Here is a 21,575-nt window from a genome sequence, read left to right as displayed (position 1 = left end):
CCATGGGTATTTCTCACTTATTTTTCATTTCTTTTTTTTTTTTCCTCTTTTTGAGCATGCATGCCTACATTACTTGGAAAGGAAACAAATAAACTGTAGTTTCCCTGAGGTGGAAAATTAGATAAGCTGCTTTCTTACCTCGTATATTTGGCAACAAGAGTTCTGTAGCCCGGACCCAAAGAAGTTGCAGCCCTTCTTCCCCAAGGCTTTGTGCCCCGTCTGATTATTTCTGCAATTTCTTAAAATAAATTTACAGTTTGAGAATTAGATGGCGTGTCTAATCTGTTAGGATACTCTGCTCGCATCAGAGAAACCCATGTTTGATTCCCAAAAATGAAATTTTTATTTTTAATATTATTTTTTTCTCAACATTTTTTTTTTCATTTTCTCGATTAGCATATTTTTTGGCGGGAAAGCCCAAGAATTCTTTTTTTTTGGTTCATTCTTTATATATATATATATATATATATATATATATATATATATATATATATTATATTTTTTTGGTTACAATTATATATCATGGTAAACTAGTAAAAACTCTCCGTTTCTACTTTCAAATTAAAAGCAAGCCAACTTGAGTTTTATATAAAAGTAACTTCTCATTTCAAACATAAATTAAAAGTAATTCCTCATTTTTAACTAAAATGACGTTTATATTCTTATACCCTTATGCAATAAGATAGTATTCGTTTATAATAAAGCAGTACTATTTTATGATAAGATAGTATTATTTTATAGTAAGACAGTACTGATTTATAATAAAGCAGTACTACTATTATATTATAATAAGACAATACTATTTTATAATACCCTTAGGTATTGTTTGATAGGGGATAATATTTTACATCATCTCAGTGATGTGAGTTAGGTGATGTGATCACTTTGTTTGGTATTACAAAATCTCATCAAGTGATGAAGGATCTAATGATAAATTTGGTGATAGCATCACTGTACAATGTAGTGATGTTATCACTACACATACCTCAGGTGATAGCACATCACTGGATATTGGTGATGTGTTGAAATTATTTTGAAATAAAAATATCTCTTGTCGGTAAATTAGGAAGATCATAAAAATCCTCTTCATTTTTTTCTATAGATATCTATCTACTAGATGTGTTTTTATTTTTATTGACAGATTTAGTTAAATGATATGGATACCTTTTATTTATTTATTTATTAAATATCTATTTTATTTCTATAGATAGATATAGTTAATTGGCATAGATGGATCATGCTAAATTTTTCATTCTTTTTTTTCTCAATTTATTTTGATAGACTAAATCATTCATAATGAGCAATCTTGATATTGATGATCAAAATTGGTTGTGTTTAATCAAGTCTGATTATATATAATATTATCATAATATTATTTTAATAGATTTATCAAAATAAATATCTATAATAATAAATAAATAAATAATATTATTATTATTACTGCTACATGTTTTTATGAGGAGTTATAAATGATGAATGTTTAATCAACTTATAAAGTAATTATTATGTACTAATATATAAGATTATTATGATATTTTATACATTATCACCATCACTATTTGGTTATATACCAAATACAGTGAAATTTATTTTCAATAATATTTTAGTAATATATAAAATATAGTGATTATATATCATCTTAATATTCGTACATCATTTTAATATTCATATCATCTCAGTGATCATATCACTGATTACATCACCGATGATATACTAAACAATACTTTATATTATAATAAGACAATATTATGTTACAATAAGATAATATTATTTTATAATATTATAATATTATTATAATATTATTTTTATAATTATAAAATAATTTAATTATTTTATATTATTTGGAGAGTTACTATTAAGTGAAATTTAAGTGGAGTGTTGTTTTTAAATTTAAATTTAAATAGAGAGTTTTCACTGATTTACCTTGTATATTATAATATATATATATATATATATATATATATATATATATATATATATATATATATATATATATATATATATATATATATATATATATATTACATTACGTGTGTGTATTATATATATATAATATGTAAGGATGCACCCCTTCTTCGCGTTCGGACACAAGGGTTTAATATCGCTCTTCGACGGCCTCTTGGTATTCTTTTTCTCGTTCCAAGCCTCCTCCCCCTCCCCCTCCCCCTCCAATACTGCAATGGAGAACCCTAGGATAACTCGCGGAGGTTTCGAAGAGAACACCATGGCCATACTCGACTCCTCCGGCATCAAAGACGCCCGCGATATCCACGACGATCGTAATCCCTCTCCCTTTTCTTTTTTTTTGTTCTTGCATGGTGACCTTTCTTTCCCCTTCTTCTCAGGGCTCTCGTTCTTGGAAGCCGTCCGATTCGCTTCTCTTGCCTCCGAGTCCCTTTCTGCTCCTTCTTGGTATCATCTCCTTCGTCCCCCTTCTGATCTCTCTCCTGTTAACTCAAAACCCTTAGATTTTAGGGTGGAATCCCATGTTTCTATTATGTCAAGAATCTTTATTAGCTTCTTTTTTGCCCTTTCCGAGAAGGAGAATGTTTGATGCGATATTTCAGATTCTCAGAGACAGCAAATCTTTGGAACTGGCCATGGCCAGCTACCAGCTTCTAAGCGAGTTAGAGCAGGTGTTTCTTGTTTTTTCTTTATTTTATTTTATTTTTTTTTTGATTGCAACGATGCTAAGGTGATGAACCTAAAATCTTTGTTATTATTTTGTATAGCGTTACCCAAGAATCTATTTAACGTGTTCAGATAAGCCCGAATCAACTTCTGGTAGAGCCGGTGAGCTTGTTGTGGTTAAAGAGGTATCATGTTGTCGTCTTTCTTTGTTATCTATTTTTCCTAAGAAAAAGTAACCAGATTGTCCTACGACTAGTTTCTTTGAGATGTTTTATGTTGTTTCCTTTTCTTTTTCCTTCTCCGTTTCTCTTTTTTTTGTTTTGTTTTGAAGAACCATGTTTTAGATTTCTTGGAGAGTTAATTTGCTGATGATCTGAGTTTGTGTTTATAGGCATGGTCCCCGTTTATTGTTGGCTCGGAAGCTAGCCACACTGAGGCGGAGGCAGCTGGTAAAGATTTAGATCACTTGTTCGACTCTTTGGTGAGTTCAAGTCTCTTTAAGTTTATGTCTGTGATTGCAATACCTACGGGTCAAGGCAACAGTACTATCTTTTGTTATTTTTCTGGATATTTGTGGGTTAGTGCTCTTTTATGTTGCTATGGGTTGTCAATCATCTGGATATTTGACATTAGCTTAATAGCTTCTTTCAGTCTTTTTTTTTTTTTTTGGTAAATACTGCTCAGAGATGAAAACAATTTGTGAACTATGACAAAACTGATTTCCTTCTTTATGCTCCTTGTATAGAATTGAATACATTTTACTCCCTCCGAGAGTGGGGTATTTTACTGCTGGATAAGCTAGGGCCTATCTGGAACAATAGATTATTACGGAATTGTTGCTCAATAAATTTTTTGTAAGAAAAATTTAAAAAAATAACATTCTCTTCTTTCCATTTCCTGCTAACTTGCTTATCTATGGCAAGTTGATCACAACATTTATTGAAGTGGTTAAATGGTTATAACTTGTGCGGGTAAGCCAATTCCAATTCAATGATTTCAGTACTGATAGTACTTAGGGGCGCTTAAGTTTAGATAGGTTTGCTCATTCTAAGTTTAGTAGTGGGTTTCAGTTAGATGTAAGTGCATGAGGAATCAAAATTCTCAAAAAGGATAAGATTAAGTGCCTGTAAAATAACTAGAGAAGTAATATGCTAGATCGATTATGAATCAAGTTGTGCAACCTTAGTAAAAATTCAGGGTATGGACAACATGATTGTTTGGATGCTAGTGATCCAGGAAATATTTCCAGGCAGCAATAGGACAATGAGCTGGTATGGTATGAGTATTTTGTGGGCACATAAGATGAATGCAACAAAACTGAGAATGCAGACAAGGACATTGTTGCGAAATAGCAAGAAAGAAATGATAATCCAAGGGCATTAGTGGATTTTTCGAGGTTGCAGTAGATGAAGATAGTATAAAATGACTGGTTAAGCATGATTTTGTCTCCTAGATGTAAAGATTATCTGAAATGAGAACATGCAATGGTGTATAAGAGTCTTAAGGATATGAATTGAAAAAAATGGAGCTTTTGGTAAAACATATGAAAATGCTTTCTGTAATGGTGGATAATACTCCTATGATGAATGAGAAAGAATGATTTAAGTTTGGAAGCAAATATGTCGAAGGTTTGTTGACAAGTTCTAAGATGTAGGGGCTTAGAGCTATGCCATAATCACCACAATTAGAAATTTGTCATTCTAATATGAAGTTCAGGATTGTTGCCTGCTGTCTGTCTTTTACCTGCTCCTGTTGATCCTGGTATCTCGTTGCTTTGGTGCGCGACTCTTCTTTTCTTTTTCTAGGTAGGCCTTGAAGAGGGCGGCTCTGCTCATGCAAGAAGGGTGGGAGAGGGGAAGAGCGGAGGTCCAACCGGAGCCCAGCAGCAAACCGAGCATTGGTTCTGTCCCAGCCAGGAAAGCAAACCCCGGGAACCTTGGTGGGAAGAGGATCAAGGGAGGAAGCGAGGTAGAGGAATTGGTCGACTCATGAGGCTTATGACCTGAAGACTGTAGGTTCTCCCCACCTAATGATGTCGGATACCTTTTAGAGTCTTGCTCATGAATCGGGGTTATTCCAGATAATAGAAGAATCAAGGCATCATTTAATTCCCCTTTCCTATCTCTTATCTTACCTTTACAATTTATTCTCTTAAAAGCTGATAACAGGATCTGGAGAAGGAATGAGAATGAATTGGATGATTAACTTAGTAATTATCAGTTTATATATGCCTAAAAGAGTGAGAGTGAGTGGAAGCAGTGTAAATCTTTGGATCATGTTTAATCGACACAGGTACTTATCCCTGTTTTGGTGTGAGAAATTGATGACTTCTGCTACTTTATTATCTGTGTAAATTTTATCAGTTAAAGTTTTAGGCATACCATCCACCTGAAGCTTGATCAAGCCCCTTTACTATTGCTTTGTCTGATTTACTATTGCCTGAGGAAGATGCATTGATAAAGGCTACCAATTTTTAATCTATTTCACAAAAGCAACCATTTTTTTTTAATCTATTCCACATGCATTGTTCTACTTTATCTCTAGATCTAGGAGGATGTGGTAGTTACCTTATCTACAGAAGATCCAGTGATATCATGCAGCATTGGCAGATGTTCCAGGTTGCTTTCTTTTTCTGGTTGCATCTTTCAAGCTCTTCTCTTTTGGGGTGCATGTATCATAGGTTGGTAACTTTGATCAATAGCACCTAGGAAGCACAGATTCTGTAATCGTCAAAAGTTGGAAACTTAGAATGTTCCTACCTTTTCCTCAGACAGGCCTTTCTTTTCCCTTTCCAGGACTTCTTGGTGATATTTAATCTTATATGATTGATTTGTAAAATAGTTCATTTTTCCATTCTAACAATTGGTTGTTTTCCCCCTTGTTTCTAGAGATTTTCTGTACTGGTGGAGGACATGGCTCTAGCAGTCAAAAGAACTGATTTTCAATTGGTAATCAAGGCAAGTATACCCAGAAAACTGCATGAATTTAGCACAAAAAAGAATTTTCTCAGGTAGAGGACATGGCAAAGAGATGTGGCTCTGAGATGTTTCTTGCATGAGATTTTGGTCTAAATTTGTAATAAATTAATTTTAAAAATTGAAGCAAATATACCAGATTAGAGTTATAAAGTATGTGATTATTTTCAGAATTTTTATTTCTTTTTTCAAATAATTGATTTTCAGAATGCTTTTAGTTTTATTTATATTTACAAATAGTCTTAACACTAAAATGTTTAGTTCTGTAAGTTTTGCTATAAATGATGGCTGGAATACAGTTAACATTGGGAAAATGTCTTATATGATGTTTGTGATGCACCATAAAATAATGAAATGTTCATGGTATTACATATTGATCTCAAATCTTTAAAAATGACTTGCATTACATTAAACTACAAGTCATTATGCCTAAACACTTTAAGGGTGTGTTTGGTTTGTGATTGGAATCGGAATGGATTAGAATGGGAATCAGAATGGCCATATCTTTCAAAACATTTGTTTTGTGATGGGAATCAAAATTGGTATGGGTTTTAAATATTGGGGGAGAGTAGGGGATTGGGGCATTTCCATTCCCCTCGGGAATCGGAATGGGAATGGGACTTCTCCAACCAGATGGTTAGAATGGGAGTCATTCATTCCTATTCCCATTTCGGAGTCCAACTCTCCCCCAACCAAACATGCCCTAAGTTCCTATCCTACCTCATCTTTCTCTTGAGTTCACTTCGGTGCACCACTGAATCTGCATGATAAATATCTGTCCCTTGCAGACTTCCACCTTATTGCTGCATTGGTACAATGGACTTTAGAATGTGCCTAACACTTATAATGTAAGAAAGATCCAGGAAAAGGTTTTCCAAGGAAGAAATGATAATTTGTAGATATGATGAAATGATAAGAACCTTGCTCCAAAATGCAGTGGATATGCTGTCTTTTGTTATTTCAATGTTATATGGATTCTTATTTTGTAACTGTATTCAAACTAATATCTTTTTTTTTTTGGCATGTTTTAGCCTGTAGAGTGTATGCTGTTGTTCCAATATCTTGTCAATGTTCTTGAGGCAGATTTCTTACCTCGTCAGACTTTGTACAAAGGTAATAGGCTTCCAGAAGGTATTTGCGTTGTTCCCTTTTTCCCCAATTTTTCACTTTGTTCTCTTGTATTCATTTCCTTTTTAATTTTACTGCAGAGACGTCAAACTGGGTCCTTTTCAGGGAGTCTATACTAAATATTCTTCTGGTATATTCTATCATTTCTGAAGTCATCGGAATATTATGAAACTATCCATCCTAGCTGTTTATAATTTATCTTAAGTGCTATGTTGTCTGTTGCATTTTAGCTCTTTTGCATAAATTATCCTATAGTAGTTTCTAGCAATATGAGTGAAATGGATTTAATTAAATTTGTATGTATCTCGCAGGGATCACGAAAATTAAACTTCAAAAGTTTAGTAAGGGATTGCATGTCCATTATGTGCAGGCGATGCCATCATCATATTGAAAAGAATTTTCAAGATCTGAGATATGTGAAAGATTCTCGTGATAAAGAAGCTCATAATTCCAATGTTTCTCTGGCAATTGCATTATCTGAACTAGAAAAAGGAACATGTGTTGCTGTGCAAGAACTTATGACACTGGTGGGAATTGCTGTGCTTACATTTGAGACTTAATTTGGAGCTTCTGTTGAGAGACTGAACCTTTTATATCATTTTTAGATTATGGAACTAGATTTAATAAGGAAAGAAGCAGATCTTCAAGGATTTACTACTAGAGTTGATGGCTTCAGGTGGTATAATTTCCCCCCTTCATGCTGGGAGCATTTTTGATTGTATCTAGTCTGTTGCAAATTTGATGTTTTGACCTTTGGATTAGGGTTCCTATGTTGGAGATTATTGTGGATGAACTAACCTACAATAAAGACTATATATCCCCATTTCTCATGGTAAGTCCAAGATCATTAACATCTCCTTTTTGTATCTTGCCTACTATTCTTTGTCCTCAATTTACTATTGTTTGCTGATGTTTTACCTCTTAAGTTGCAATTTACTTTGTAAGGGAGGGATTTGTTCCTTGTTATGGATAACATTCTTATGTTTTTTTGTGTTGGTGAAAAGTTGCCGTTCTTATTTTGAACATATTTAGTTTTGTGCATTTATTAATTGCTGTAATGGCCAACATGATTGTCCCTATTTATGTGACACCTGGTGTTGGCTTTTGCTTATTGCTTTGGCTTGAAATGCTTTTATTATGCTCAGGCCAACTAATGGGCAAGGGTTGGAATCAAGGAACTGAAATTGGAATCCATACTGACTGATCGGCAGTAGGGAGTCAGTTTGGGTCTGTCCCAGACCAGACCAGCACGAATTGACATAGAAGAGAAGGGAATCGGGGTGGAGGACAAGGGAGAAGGGGGGAGGGTGGTCGGAGGAGACACTAGCGGTGGCCATAAGCAGGCCGTGGGCATACTCGGAGGGTTGCCAAGGCCCTTCGCTTCCTCTGCCAAATCTCAATTGAGAGAGAGACAGAGAGAGGGGGGAGGGAAAGAAAAGGAGAGAGGGAAAGTCGATGGAGAGGCTACTAGATGGCGAAATTGCGGCCTGTAGCACCACTGGCGTGAAACAGGGGTGACTGTCCCTATTTTACAGAATTTTTTTGAAAAATCCCGATCACAATGAAGCCGATACATCTATTGCTGGCTTCACTATTTTTTTTTTTGATTTTTTAAAAGAATTTCTGAAACAGTGAAGTTGGCAAACATTTTTTTGCTTTTTAAAAAAAAAAATTGAAACAGTGAAGTTGGCAATGGGTTTGCTAGCTTTACTATTCATCGTTGTTTTTTAAAAAAAATATGATGAATAGGGGCGGTCGCCCCTGTTCCACGATCATGGTTCCTCCCATGTATTTTTCGCTTTCCGATGACCACAGTAGCCACCTGGCACCTTCTGGCGGCCTCTTTGCCGGTTGCGCTTCCCTCCAGTACCGTTGCTCCTTCCTCTCTCTATCTCTCTCGATTAAACGTCCTATTAGATGACACTGAGCTACGGAGGCCTTCATGGTCCTTTGGTGGCCTCGACAGGCCACCGCCCGGCCCTTCGGCGGCGGCATCTCCTCTTTCTCTTTTCCTCATCCGGTGTTCCTGTTTGGCCGGCTGAACCATCCTTGTTTGTGGCTAGTACAGCTTGGAATGCCCTGAATTGTCTGATTTGTCTGGTTTGGGATGGTTTGGCAAATGTTGGTTGGAATCAATGAAAAATTTCTTTAGAAAGTAGTTAAGATTCTCTCTCTTTCTCTCTCACTATCCTTATAGTTCTTGCGTGCTTAGGTATGCTTGTTGAAACACCAGATATGTCATTTGTATGCTCTTCATGCTGTGGTCCATGGGGTCTTCCCTGCCTTGCACTTGAACTTACCTTCTTCCTATTCATGAGATATAAAGAGACACATAGCTGATGGCTCAAACACAAAGAAGGGGTCATTTTGATGTTCAAAGTTATATATTATACTAGTTGTGAGCCTTCTCGTTTCGTGCAGGTTCTACATCATAGAATTGATCATTTATTAAAAAAATATTCTTTATGAATAGTAACAACATGTTCATTCATATTCCTAATATCAATAATAGCAAACTTTAATAACATAATTAAATATACATAAGTGGATTTCAATTCCATCCATTAATAACATAATGCTTTCATTTAATGCTGGAAGGATTGTTAGTTAGGAGAGGCTAGATATGTAGCATATTGAAAATTGGTTTGATCCATATGGCATTCATACATGAAAATTTGCTGCTTACGTAGACAGTTTAATTGACTACATTTTCTCTCAGTTTTTGCTTTCATATCTATATATTAGATTTGATAACTTTTGACTGTTCTCTTGGCTTAGGTTCTGCATTCACATGTGATTGCTATTCTTCTTTTTTAAAGCATCTGGATTGTATAGGTTTTTTCCTGAATGAAGCTGATCCTTCTCACTTCACTAGTTCATGTGGCAAAAATTCGTCAATATGCTTAATTGTATTGAGAGGCTGCTTCATGTAAATTTTAGATTTGTAACCACTAGAGATACCACTCATAATAACGCCAATGCAAAGAAGCCAAATCAAAGCTAAGTCAAAGAAGTGTATGCTGTCAAGCATCTTAGAGAGTATAGAAAAAGTGTGATGCAAATAAACTGGATGTGGGGTCCAAAAGGCCATAGGGGCTGGCTCAAGGGCAAAAGCAGATAAGGCTGCTAACAACAAGTAAATCAGGCTTATAAATAGTTAAGGGATTTATAATCAAAAGCATAATAACCAAACAAATCATATGATCACTAGGGTTGTGTAACCTCAAAATGGGGAGATTGCATGAGGAAGGTTTTTCCACTTTCCAAACCCACAGAAGCGGAATACGAAACAACTGGTGGCCCATAAGAACTCGAAAAAGAGCCATAAGTTAGTCAAAACAGAATTGATCCGGGTTTTGGTACTGCAATATTGGTACAGATTAGCTAAGAAGTCTCTAGGAGAACTAAAAGATAATGAATAAAAAGAATGCACTCTTTGCATCATAACAAACAATTAGTAAATTAAAGACCACAGGCAAGGATGTGACTGTAGAAGATTCTAAATAAGCATGATCCGTTTTTGGTGCTAAATTTTGTAAATAACCGTCAATCAGATTTATCAAATCAAGGAACTGATTACAAAATTTGTCATGTGATCTTGAAGCTTAACCAGCCTTTGCTGCAGGACTTGGAAGTGAAGAGAAGCTAAAGTAAATATGGCATGCCCTATTCTAACCCTTTGGTGGCTTGATGATACATAAATGTAGAATAACTCCTGTCCTGTACTATCAACATAAACAATGTTCTGTGCTTTGAGATTGTAGGAAGTCCAATTCACTGATCAGAACCTATGGGTGAAGAGTCCTCGACAAACAGAAAAAACACGTGTTTCTTTATTCAATTTCGATGAACCGATCAGTAACAAGTGTCAATAGCCTATAGTTTTCATTGTAGTCTGATAACACATTGGCAGGAAAATAAGATTCTTTTCTTGAATGTTGCACTAATTTTATGTGATGAATCTTTAAAATGTTAAAATTTAACAAAAATGATGCTTTGAACCATGAAACTCAAAGTGAGTTTGCATTACATCTATTTAAGGCAATCTTCACGCAGACATGTTGCAAAATCTTTACAGTGGTGACTTAGTTGTCATTGATAGAGTCAGCTTTTGGACAAGGGCTTCCTTGGTATAATGATGGTAAGAGCATTCACTTCATCAGAAAGCTGTTTTGGTCCTTGAATTTATTGAAGGATGTATGATGGCATCTTTTATATGGAAAATATGTTTTTATAGCAAAATTCTGTTTCTTATCACTGGGTTTGCTATTAGTAGAAGGGATTGGTATGTAGATTGTCTATACCTCTTATGCTCGTATGTGCCTTTTTTTTTTCCAGTGTTTTGTGCGTTTCACTTATTCCTTACATGTAAAATCAGACACATCATATGTTCTTAATTGCATATATTTCTCATTTGTGCAGTGACACCAACACTGTTTTCACAAAATCTGTTGTCGTGATTTTTAATTTTCTTTCTTTTTTTCTTTCTTTTGTATTTGTACTGTTGGTACACAGGTTTTCTCTGAACCTAAATGGAAGCTGGAAATAATTTTGCAGTACTTTTCAAAGTATACCACAAAGGTATGCCAACTTCATCACCTGAGTTAATATAAATAGAGCATAAGATCTTAAATGATTGCGCATGCACTATTCTTCATCTTTTTTTAAAAGTGGCATTACACACGGGCATGCATGCACACATTCAATGCGTGCACATGCCTGCCTACCCACCTACACACACATATACATATCTCAAGCCTGTGTGCTGAGTTCTACTGGATTTTTTTTATTGCCATGCCATTATGACGGAGTTAGTTTTGTTCCTATAAAACTAAACTGTCTTAAATTGCTATGGTTTTTAATCTTTGCTGAGTTCATTTAATAGTATTCAAATAATGGAACAACCATTGTTTTATAATTGAACACATCCGTGGTTTGTTATACCAGCTGTACTGCCCTGAACTGGGTGTAATGTACTGTACCATGCTCAGTATAGGGGGTGTAGCAAGTGTAGGCACCGTGAACCAACCTGTACCAACATTATACCAGAATGCTATTAGTATGGGTATCAAAACTGGTACTACAAACCTTGAATGCATCTCTTGGAGGATACTGCAAACTGTTGTAGGCCTTCATCCATGGTCTTTTGAGACTTGCTATAGTATATACATGCTGTCTTAGTGTGAGGACCTGTACGGGCATGTGTTAGTCCCATATCGGCTATGCACTAGATAGATTTTGGATACTTGTAGGAGGCCAAGGAATCTAACTAATATCTTTCAGCTAGTTTTTTTGGGTGAGGCTCTGGGTTGTTATGTTTACTTCATTAAATACTTATTATGGGTGTACCAGCAAAAAGTGGACTACATTTACCAAAGGGATTGCACACACCAGTGCTTTCTCTAATATATGGAGCACTAGTAGTATATCTCTTTCTCCATCCAAATGTGGAACTCCATACTGAAGGTGACATAAATTAACAAGATAATTGAGTTTTCTTGGCATTATTCCATTTCTATTATATCATCTATTACAATTAAATATCCAACAGGATTTCAGTCATGGTTAATACAAAAGGTATTGTAAGTTTACTATAACCCCAATGCCATCTCTATTAGGATGGTGTCAGATGTTTAACTGCTTACCTATATGTCTTTAATGTAGATAATGCCTGAGTAATCAACTCTATTATTTAGATTCTGACTGATGTCAGAGATGCAATATTTGCAGAATCTGATAACAGATACTGATTATCTCAGAGTAAATAGGATACCAATGTTAAAGAAATTCCAGAGATCTGGAATCAATCTTAAATTGTACATTAGTTTTGTTTCAATCTTTGACTTTACTGCACTAAATTGGTAATGGAGGAGAAGATTCTGAAGGTGCATATTTGCAAGCTGGCAAAAAGGACAAGTGATTGAAGCTACAGATCAACCATTTGAATGGACGGTCAAATTTTGCTAGTTTTAAATCCTATAGCTGAAGATCCATCTTTTAAAACTTTGGCTGGTGGTCTTGTAGTAATTTTGATCAAGAGTGTGCTGAATGTTGTTAATGTTATGCCGGTGGCATGCATGTGCATGCACGGGCATGCATGCCATTATGTCTCTTTAACTGATATCTTTTGAATATGATAGTTCTTATTATGATTATGGAAACAAAAATTGCCACTTATCAGCAAACTAGTGCTTTCTTGAGTGAATAAAGTATACTGAGACATTGCCTTCTTTCTGTTCATTTATTCCAACCATGAAAACTTTTTGCTAATTCATGACCTTGTTATGACAATTCAGTTGCTTTTAGCTGTAACACCTGATAGCAGAAACTCATTGGAGCATTATTTCCTTGATTTCTGTCTGTCACTTTAGTCTTCTGTTCGTACTCGACGGTCAAATGAAACGTCAAATGATGCAACACTGGAGGCTATTCTGAGTTTCTTTTCGACTGCCACAAGTACAAAAAACATTGTCAAGAAAATTTCTTCAGAAGTGGCTAAACTTCTCTTAGTGCATGCTTTTCAGGTAATGACACTATTAACTTCATTAGGAACAAATTTATATTACCTTGTGCTTATAAGTTTATTTTATATAGGCATATTACATTCAGATAACTGCACTTTCATCTCTTCATATCTTTTGTTTATGCTGCCTTTTAGACAACTTATCTTATGAATTGTTGACAATGGAAAGATATCTTGGACCTGATTCATGAAGAGATATAAATTAGACATCGGGCTTGAAGCTTCTGTTCCTTTTCTTAATGTTTGTGATTTTTTGCATTTTCAATTAGCTTTTGTATTAAGTAATATTTATTGTATTCTAAACTTCTATTGGACTTCTATGAGACATTATTGTTGTTTTACCTTAGTGGACTATGAACATGGAGTGCAAGTGATGTATCGGGATATAGGGGCTGCACAGCAAGAAGTTCCCTCCCTTTTTCCTTTTTTTAAAGCAATGTGCACGAGATATGTGCAAAAATGTCTGTGGATTCACTGATTCGTACACCAGGCAGCTTGGTGCTGATGTGTCCATACACACACACACACACACACATGCTCTCTGTGGATCTCATGTAATGGCGTTAGTTCCTAGATTCATTGTTTTGTGGAAGGCTAAGAAACTAGATGTTATAGCCAAGAACTGGATTATGGTTAAGATTTTTTTTAAAACATTGTTTGAGTTTAACACCTCATTGGGTTAGGTGACTATCACTGGACCTAACATGCAAAATTAGAGTGCCAGATATATCGGTAACTTGGTATTTTTTTTGGATTTTCCATGTGCATTTCACAAATGTAGACATATATTGTTAGGCAACATAACACCAGGAAACATAACATCACTGTTATTATCTTTACCCACCATTCACTTAAATCTTCAGCTTGACTACTTCACTGAGTAGCATGCCATACAATGCTTCTCCTTTCCCTTTGAATAACTTTCTTTGGTTGATACCTCCCAAATTTGACATTATGGGAGGATGGGGGTTAGTGTGAGTCTGCATATGGTTGATATCTCCCAATGTTTCATCAGTTTCCTCATCTATATTAATCTTTTATTCCCTCCTAATGCATTTTGTCTTTCATAATTTTGGTTCTCGCAAGTCTTTTTCAGGAGTCATGCTACAACTTTAGAAATATGGTTTATCTTGTCGCCTTTTGTCAATATTTTTGTTTGTAGGAGGCTAGGAAGTACTATGCTCCTGTCTTTTGCATCCATGCATTTGTGATTTGCTCCTCCCTGCTGCTTTTTATTTCCACCTCTAAACAGTATGGGCCAATGAAACAACATAATTGACAATTCGACATCAAAACTTAGTCACAAGTTTGGCATTGAGGACCAACGAGACTATAGGAGAAGGTTCAGAGCTCAGTAAAAGCTGAAAAAAATTATCAAGAGTTCAGAAAGGATTTGGATAATTAGAAATTGATAAAAAATAATGAAATGATGAAGGTATGATAACTGAAATATCTGTTTTCACGTTCTCACAAGCATGGCAGATGTAAATACAAGGACACAAACAAAAGTGGAAGAAAACGGGCAAAAAGATGTGGCATCAAGTTGTAAATAGTAAAAGGTTTTTAGCATTAGTTGTGAAGCTGTGAATACATTGTGTAATGTATTTCTACATCAACTTGTATACAGAATAATTTGGAGAATCATTTGATGGAGAAGATAAGTGAGAATAATTTGAGATCTCTTTCAATATATAGAGAATATTGTTATTCTGTATTGATGGGGGAGTGGGAGAGGTGTGCAATGACCAAGATAAATTGGGAGGAACTAAACGAGTGGGAATGTACAAGGTTTTAGGTAGGATTGCGAGTTAGTTAATGGTCCTTGACAAAATGGTGACATTGACTGGCAGGGACAGAGTTGGATCCTATTTATGTACTTTGCTGAAGGTGTGGGCATAATGCAGGGTGTGTATGATGTTATCGTTCACATAAATATCTTTGTGTATTGTCTTAGGTTTGTCCTTGTGTCTTTATACTGGATTTCATTCACTTGCATCACTTTGTACGCTGACTATAGGCCAGTAAGTATAGCTATACGAACATAGTCTGGTTCCCTTCTCTAAACTTGTGCCTAGCTGGTCCCAAAAGCTTGTATGAATCCATTCCTGGCTCTTATTCTCTTTTCTTTGTGGGTTCACTTTTAGCGCATTTGAATGCCAAATTTACAAATCAGAAGTCATTGTTAGACAAGGTTCCATTCTATGATAGAAGGAATGCTAGAAATGATGGTAAGCCTCTGCTTTTCTTTCTTCTTTACAAAAATTGTGCCATGTATTGTCTCATAGAACTTAGCCAAATTGTGGAATAAAAGATAATGACACCATTAGATGCACAAGTGCAGATCCTCTAGATTCTTGTGGAGCTTTCTTAATGGTATGGAAACCATAAGGAGGGCCTCCATGTGGTTTTGACATGAGTATCAGATCCATCGATGGTGATCCTTCACAGGTTCATAAGGTTTTCTTGGCTAGGTTGTTTTATTTCCTAGTTTTTACATAGGACTGATAGATATATCCTATGCATCTGATCATTAGCATTTTATATGTACCCAAGTTATAGCTATGGATTTAGAGCCTCATAGCCAAAATTTAGCAACAGTTACGCACAGAGTTATTCTGCAAATGATCCACCCAAGCCTCTTGCCAGGGCTTGGTGCCCCTGCAGGCTTTGGTGGTCGATATTTATGAACATGTTGCATAGTGTGTGGAGCATATGAGTCAGTAATAATAGAATGACTATCAATATATGAGCTTCCTGCAGCACCAGCAATACCTGTAAACGTCCTCAGTTTTTTGTTATTATGCAGATAATGTTACATATGCTCATACTTCATAGAATGCTTGATTCCATTGCTTACCAAAGTTTGGTCCTTCTGAGAGCTTTTATATTTTTGATCAAACTTAATTAAAGTTAGATATGTATCCTCATACTTTCTAGAATGCATGATTCCCTAGCTTACCAAAGTTAGGTTCTTTTTAAGAGGCTTTTGTTTTGCTTTTTTGAGCAAACTTAAGTCACTTAATGTGCCCTTTCCAAATTGGAATTGCTTTTTTTTTTTTTTTTTGGAGAGATGGTATTGATGATGGACTTAGAAATGCACAAGAATTTATAAAATTAATTGAATTCACAATCAAATAGCAGAATCATTCACTTTTTTTTTTTTTTTTTGAGGAAAAGGGTGGATACCCACCTGCATTATAATTAACCAAGTCCAGATTTTGGGGATGAACTACCCAAGACCTTTGGTTGCTAAGTTGAGAGGTGTGACCATGAGGACAAGCCCCCACAGAATCATGTACTTTTAGATGATATTTTCACCATTCAATTTGTAAATTTTGGGATGGTGTCTAACAAGTACTTGGATTGAATCTTCAATGATATCAAAAATTAATATTGTTCTTTTAAAGTTGTTGTGGTATGTTTTTGATGGTACCTAGCTCTTAATGCTCTACGTGTTTCACCACTATTTCTTTTCAGGCCTGTCTCTCCCTACAACATTGTTCAAGACATAATGCTTACTCTGCTGAAAGGATTGGAGGCACTCTTAGTCAGATTAGCAACAAGCTAGTTTCTGCTTTCCAAAGTCTCAGAAAAAATGATGAGTAAGCCTGTTATTCCAGTATTTATTTGATTTAATGAGTCTTCATATATGTTTATATAAATTTGACCATCCGGCTTCACAGTATAATAACTTATCAAATAGGGCAGTGTCTTCGCTCCTAAAAAAGTGTTATACTGCTACATGTTGAACCTTCAGTAGGGGTAAAGAAATGGTTTTCAAATTTCAGGACAAAACATGATCTTTATGGGCAGTGATCTACTGATTTATTTAAACTTAGTGGAAAGTTAGCTTGAATTGGAAGATGATTAGTTCTAACCAGATCACGAGTTCTCTTCTGCCTAGTTAAATTGCAGTATGCAGCTTGATGGCATCAAGAAAGTGAAAATTCCATCCAAGTTTTGTGGTCCTTGTTTAATGCTATAGTTGCTTTACTTCTGGGTTTATTGTGCCAAAAGTGAGGACACATTTCCTAGTGTTTCAACATTTTTTTTTTATTGTATATTTTCTTGTTTCACATGCCTTTAAGAATATAGCTATCAAATAAAGCCTCACTTGCTGATTATAAGTCAACATTTTATTGATCTATGATATATGATAGTCCTCTGTTTCTCCTGCAGTGATTTTTAGACAGACTGCTTTTATGAACTATAGACATACAACCACATTAATCATGTTGCATTTGTTGAGTTACATCCTACATATTTGTAGCTCACCATGTAGAAATGCCTTGTTGATGTTTATTTCCTCCACAAGTCATTAAAGTGCTTACCAATACCTAACTACTGCTACAGTGTTGATAATTTGTTCAATTTATGACTTGTGATTAGCTAAAATTTAGTTGATTGCTTCAGTCATTTGGGAAAAAAAAAAGGCTGTAGTGATTGGGTAATACGTCCTATGTTGAAACTTTCATTTACCTGAGGTTTCAATATGCATATTTTTTTTTGGTCTGTGTTAACCACAGTTCTCATAAACCCTTTATAAAAAGACAAAACTGGAGTGGTATTTGGAAATAGCTATTTTGATGATTTTCTTTTTTTACTCACCAGGATTCAAAAAGCTGATCCCTTAAAATGAACCCTCTCCAATGTTTTCTAGGGGGCTTGTTGAGGCTTCACTTGAATTCCATGAAAAGCATAGCATGACCCTGCACATCCATGTCATGCATCTGTTATATAAACTTTTATCTTTTGTCTTTGTGATTGTTTCTCCTCTGTTTGCCGAATATGACTTAGCCCTTTCTAGATAAAATGAAAAAATATGAACTGAAGTAGTTCTAGTTGAGAATATCAGTATGTCATACTCTCTCAATCCAAGACCACATTATTAGATTGTGTACCTTGAAATTATGATAGAATGGATGCAAAATCCTTATTTTCATGCATTAAGTGATAGATGGGTTTTGAGATTCACTCCTTTGATGAAATCTTCTCTCATCGAACTACTTCCATTAGTCTAGACTGAAAGGAGTTTTTCAGATACTGCTGCAGGTGGCATGTTCTGATTGGGCTTAGCAATGAGACTTCATTTACTGGTTTAAGCAAATTATGGATAATTGGTCTTGACATCTTAATCAAGTTCATTTTGTGTGAAATGTTGCTGATAAGCATGCTTGTGATGAATAGACAAGGCATATGCTTATGCTTACCCTTGAATCATATCAGATGTGACTACATAGCAAGGTTTTCTATGCCAAAGGAAGTACATTATTTTCTCCCAGCTGGCCTGTCCTTCTTATAGAGGCTTTAATGGTTCCCTCCTAGGTTCCTTTTTATAAAGAATACCCCATTAGGCATGTCTTGCTTATGTAATGCTGCATCTGGATCTTGGCTTCCATTCTATGATTTTCATAAACTTTTAATTGACATGATAAAACAGGAGATTATAATAGTAAATTAGTGTTATTTGTTACATTTGATGATATAATCATAGTTGTTGAGAAATTCAACTAATCAAGCAACATTGTTATAAACTGATAATCTCATGATTTGAACTGGTGCTCTTTGTTCCTTGAAGAATAAGAGTTAGTTGCAAACGCATGATTGCAATAGTAGCCCAGTATATGTATATCAGTTATACAACGACGATGTGATTGCTATGCTGCTGAGCATAACACAACATGATATTGTTTATAAACCAATCTTCTAATTACACTTCACAGCCCTTCCCTTGAAGCTGGAATAATTTAATAGAGGTTTGAGGTGGAAGGAGGAAAGTCAAAAAATGAATCAACCAGCTTTACTTTTAGCTGATATATAAGCCAAGGATAGCAGCAAGCAAGTCAGTTATGGTCGTTCCATTCAAGGGCTTTTCAGTACTTAATCGATTAATTAAACTTGCTTCACCTCATTTGATCCTTATGCCTAAATTTAAGAGATCGTAGTAAACAAATATCATAATGGTTACATAAAAAGTTTGGTATACTGGGAGAAGTCCTGCAAATGATTCTGACTTATCTTGCATTTAGGCCCCTCTACTATGACAGTATGTTATATTGGTGCTTAAGTAGATGACAAGAAGCCAAAATTTTGCTTCTTAATTGGATTCTAGTGTTTGATCAAATTTCAAAGAATCTTCTGCAAGGTAAATAAGTTTCGGGAAAAAAACTTTATTGTAGTTATCATAAATATGAGAATTCTTTTGATCAATCACTGAGACAATTTTTACTATCTCATAAATCATCCCAAATCAAGCTAAGAAAAGACTGCCTTCTTGGATAGCGGATTTCATATATTCAACAACAATCACAATCACGCAGTTAGCCACTAATCGTGGAAGTTATAGCTTCGTTCGTGTAGTGTGGCCATCAAAATATCAGTGACTGATACTAGTACACAGATTCCTTCAGTCAGGACATACAGTGAGACATGAGAAAAGTGACTTGAAAATGAGGTTTAAATGAAGATATTTGAAGTCAGCTTGTGAATAAGTAATAAAACAACCGAGTGCCAGTGCAAAGACTCTATTACAACAACTAAAACATGGCCACTACACATTTTGTAGTCATAAAAATCAGTTTCTCCAACTCAACCTAGAGATGTATGATTCCCGGTCATTACCAAGATCATTCAGCTGGGTTCCAAACAAAATTTCATGGATGTTAGCAATTTTATGCAATTCCAGTCAACCTCATCCATGAAATCGGGCCCAGACTTGGGTTACTGAGTTAATTTGCTTGAAGTGATGGGAAAATTACCTTTTCTGTATATTTACTTTTTTTTTTGTTTTCCTATTTTACTATGTGATAAACTTTTAGCAGTTCAGATCAGGCCACTCATTCACTTTGGATGGACTTCTATTTACAATTAAATTGGCAATCCAAGCAGCTCATAATATCAATTTTGCCTTATGGCAGAGTTGTATATATAGACTATTTGACTGCGGCAGAGTTGTATATATATATTATTTGACTAGTTATTGTAAGGCTAATATGAAGCTCTAAGTTATCTGTGCAGAGATCTGGAAATGACGGCTTTTGAAAAGGAAGCTTTGTTTGCTGCTGCAACAATTTTGTCACAAAGATCATAATATTTGGGTGTTATGGAAGTGTTCTTTTTGTCAAAATGACAGTGAGACCTCACCCAACTGAACTTGTTCTGAGCTGTGCAATGTTTATTACTGAGTGATGAATCTTTTCTGAATTTGCCAGGTGGAGCTTGTGTAGTTTAGCCTATTGTTCATTTTGATTAAGCTGCTCATACCATCTTTGATGCCAGACTCTGTAGATTCTTGGGTAGCTGTAGTTTTGTTGCTGTCCAATTGCCTGGCACAACCCTTTTTTTTTTCATTTCAATTGTATAGGTTGTATGTGTTATGATCGCAATTACGAAGCAATTTAAATTGAGCTGGGATGATTGTTATAGATTATGTAGCGAGCAAATTGTTGTGCATTGCTGATAGGGCGAATATTTATTTAGATTGTGGAACAAGCCTCTGGGTAACCCATTTAGACCAGTAGAATTTTTGTTAGAGAAGCAGAAGAGACAGTTTTAGTTAACATCTGCTTGAAATCGCTTTTGATGTTTTGCTGCAGGACCTGCAAAATGTCCAAACGCAACTTTGGAATCCTTTGGTCTATTAATTTTGACCTGATTTACAAACGGAGCCAGATTTTGGCTGAGGTTGTTAGCTTCTTATTGGTTCACGGTTGAGCACTTCGGTCAAGGTGAACGTTGGTTAGCCCGAGATACGCCAGGGATTTGTAAAGCCGACATTAAAACCAGAAATTATCTTGACCTGGGTGCGTGGATTCTGGCATGTTTGATTATGCTGGGAAAGATTTCATGTAGGTGATTCTTGTCACTAACCGGGCTGCTGCTGGAGCAGCAAATGTACTGCGATGAATGTAAGGGCCTCGTCCAGGATACCAGTTTTGCCTCTGTAGACTGATTGCATGTACAGGGAATTTGGGGAGTACAGGTGAGCCTGTTCTCCAGAGGCTTGTGCTTCCTGCGGCAAGTGGTGCAAGTTGCTATCGGTAAACATTGTCTATGATAATCTGACAAAGTGGTCTATTATATAGGGTGGATCAGGTGGATTGCTGATGGCAAGCATTTATTCCAGTTGAAGAATTCCAGTTTGTGGGCTAGATAAATGCATATTTGGAAAAGGGATTCTGTAATCTTTATGGTTAGATTTTTGGGGAGAATGTTATGCATCTATGCTTTTATTCCCGAAGATTAGCCAACAGACTGATTAGCTGGGTGGGATCATGATGTTAACCGCGCTAAGGATAGATGGCTATGGTTGTACTTGT

General features: G+C 35.5%; 1 protein-coding gene across 3 annotated transcripts; it reads left to right on the top strand.

Annotated features, from left to right (window-relative positions):
- Nucleotides 1–2,078: 2,078 nt before the first annotated feature.
- LOC105040976 (negative regulator of systemic acquired resistance SNI1) lies at nt 2,079–20,681 on the top strand. 3 transcript variants are annotated; one of them, XM_073254371.1, is made up of 16 exons: nt 2,079–2,279; nt 2,346–2,412; nt 2,543–2,636; nt 2,733–2,816; nt 3,023–3,112; nt 4,441–4,599; nt 5,520–5,588; nt 6,638–6,719; nt 6,815–6,864; nt 7,046–7,261; nt 7,340–7,413; nt 7,497–7,566; nt 11,250–11,315; nt 13,106–13,258; nt 16,735–16,859; nt 20,275–20,681. In XM_073254371.1, the coding sequence occupies exons 1-16, from the start codon at nt 2,180–2,182 to the stop codon at nt 20,345–20,347; spliced, it is 1,572 nt and encodes a 523-aa protein (XP_073110472.1). In that variant the 5' UTR covers nt 2,079–2,179; the 3' UTR covers nt 20,348–20,681. The 3 variants fall into 3 exon arrangements, with proteins under 3 accessions (XP_073110472.1, XP_010916046.1, XP_073110473.1); XM_010917744.3 differs by lacking the exon at nt 4,441–4,599 and having other exon boundaries at nt 2,082–2,279; nt 7,340–7,410; XM_073254372.1 differs by having other exon boundaries at nt 2,272–2,412; nt 2,540–2,636.
- The last annotated feature ends 894 nt before the right edge of the window (nt 20,682–21,575 follow it).

Source organism: Elaeis guineensis, chromosome 3, assembly GCF_000442705.2.
Source record: "Elaeis guineensis isolate ETL-2024a chromosome 3, EG11, whole genome shotgun sequence".
Taxonomy (NCBI): Eukaryota; Viridiplantae; Streptophyta; class Magnoliopsida; order Arecales; family Arecaceae; genus Elaeis; species Elaeis guineensis.
This window is presented reverse-complemented; position numbering and strand designations above follow the sequence as displayed.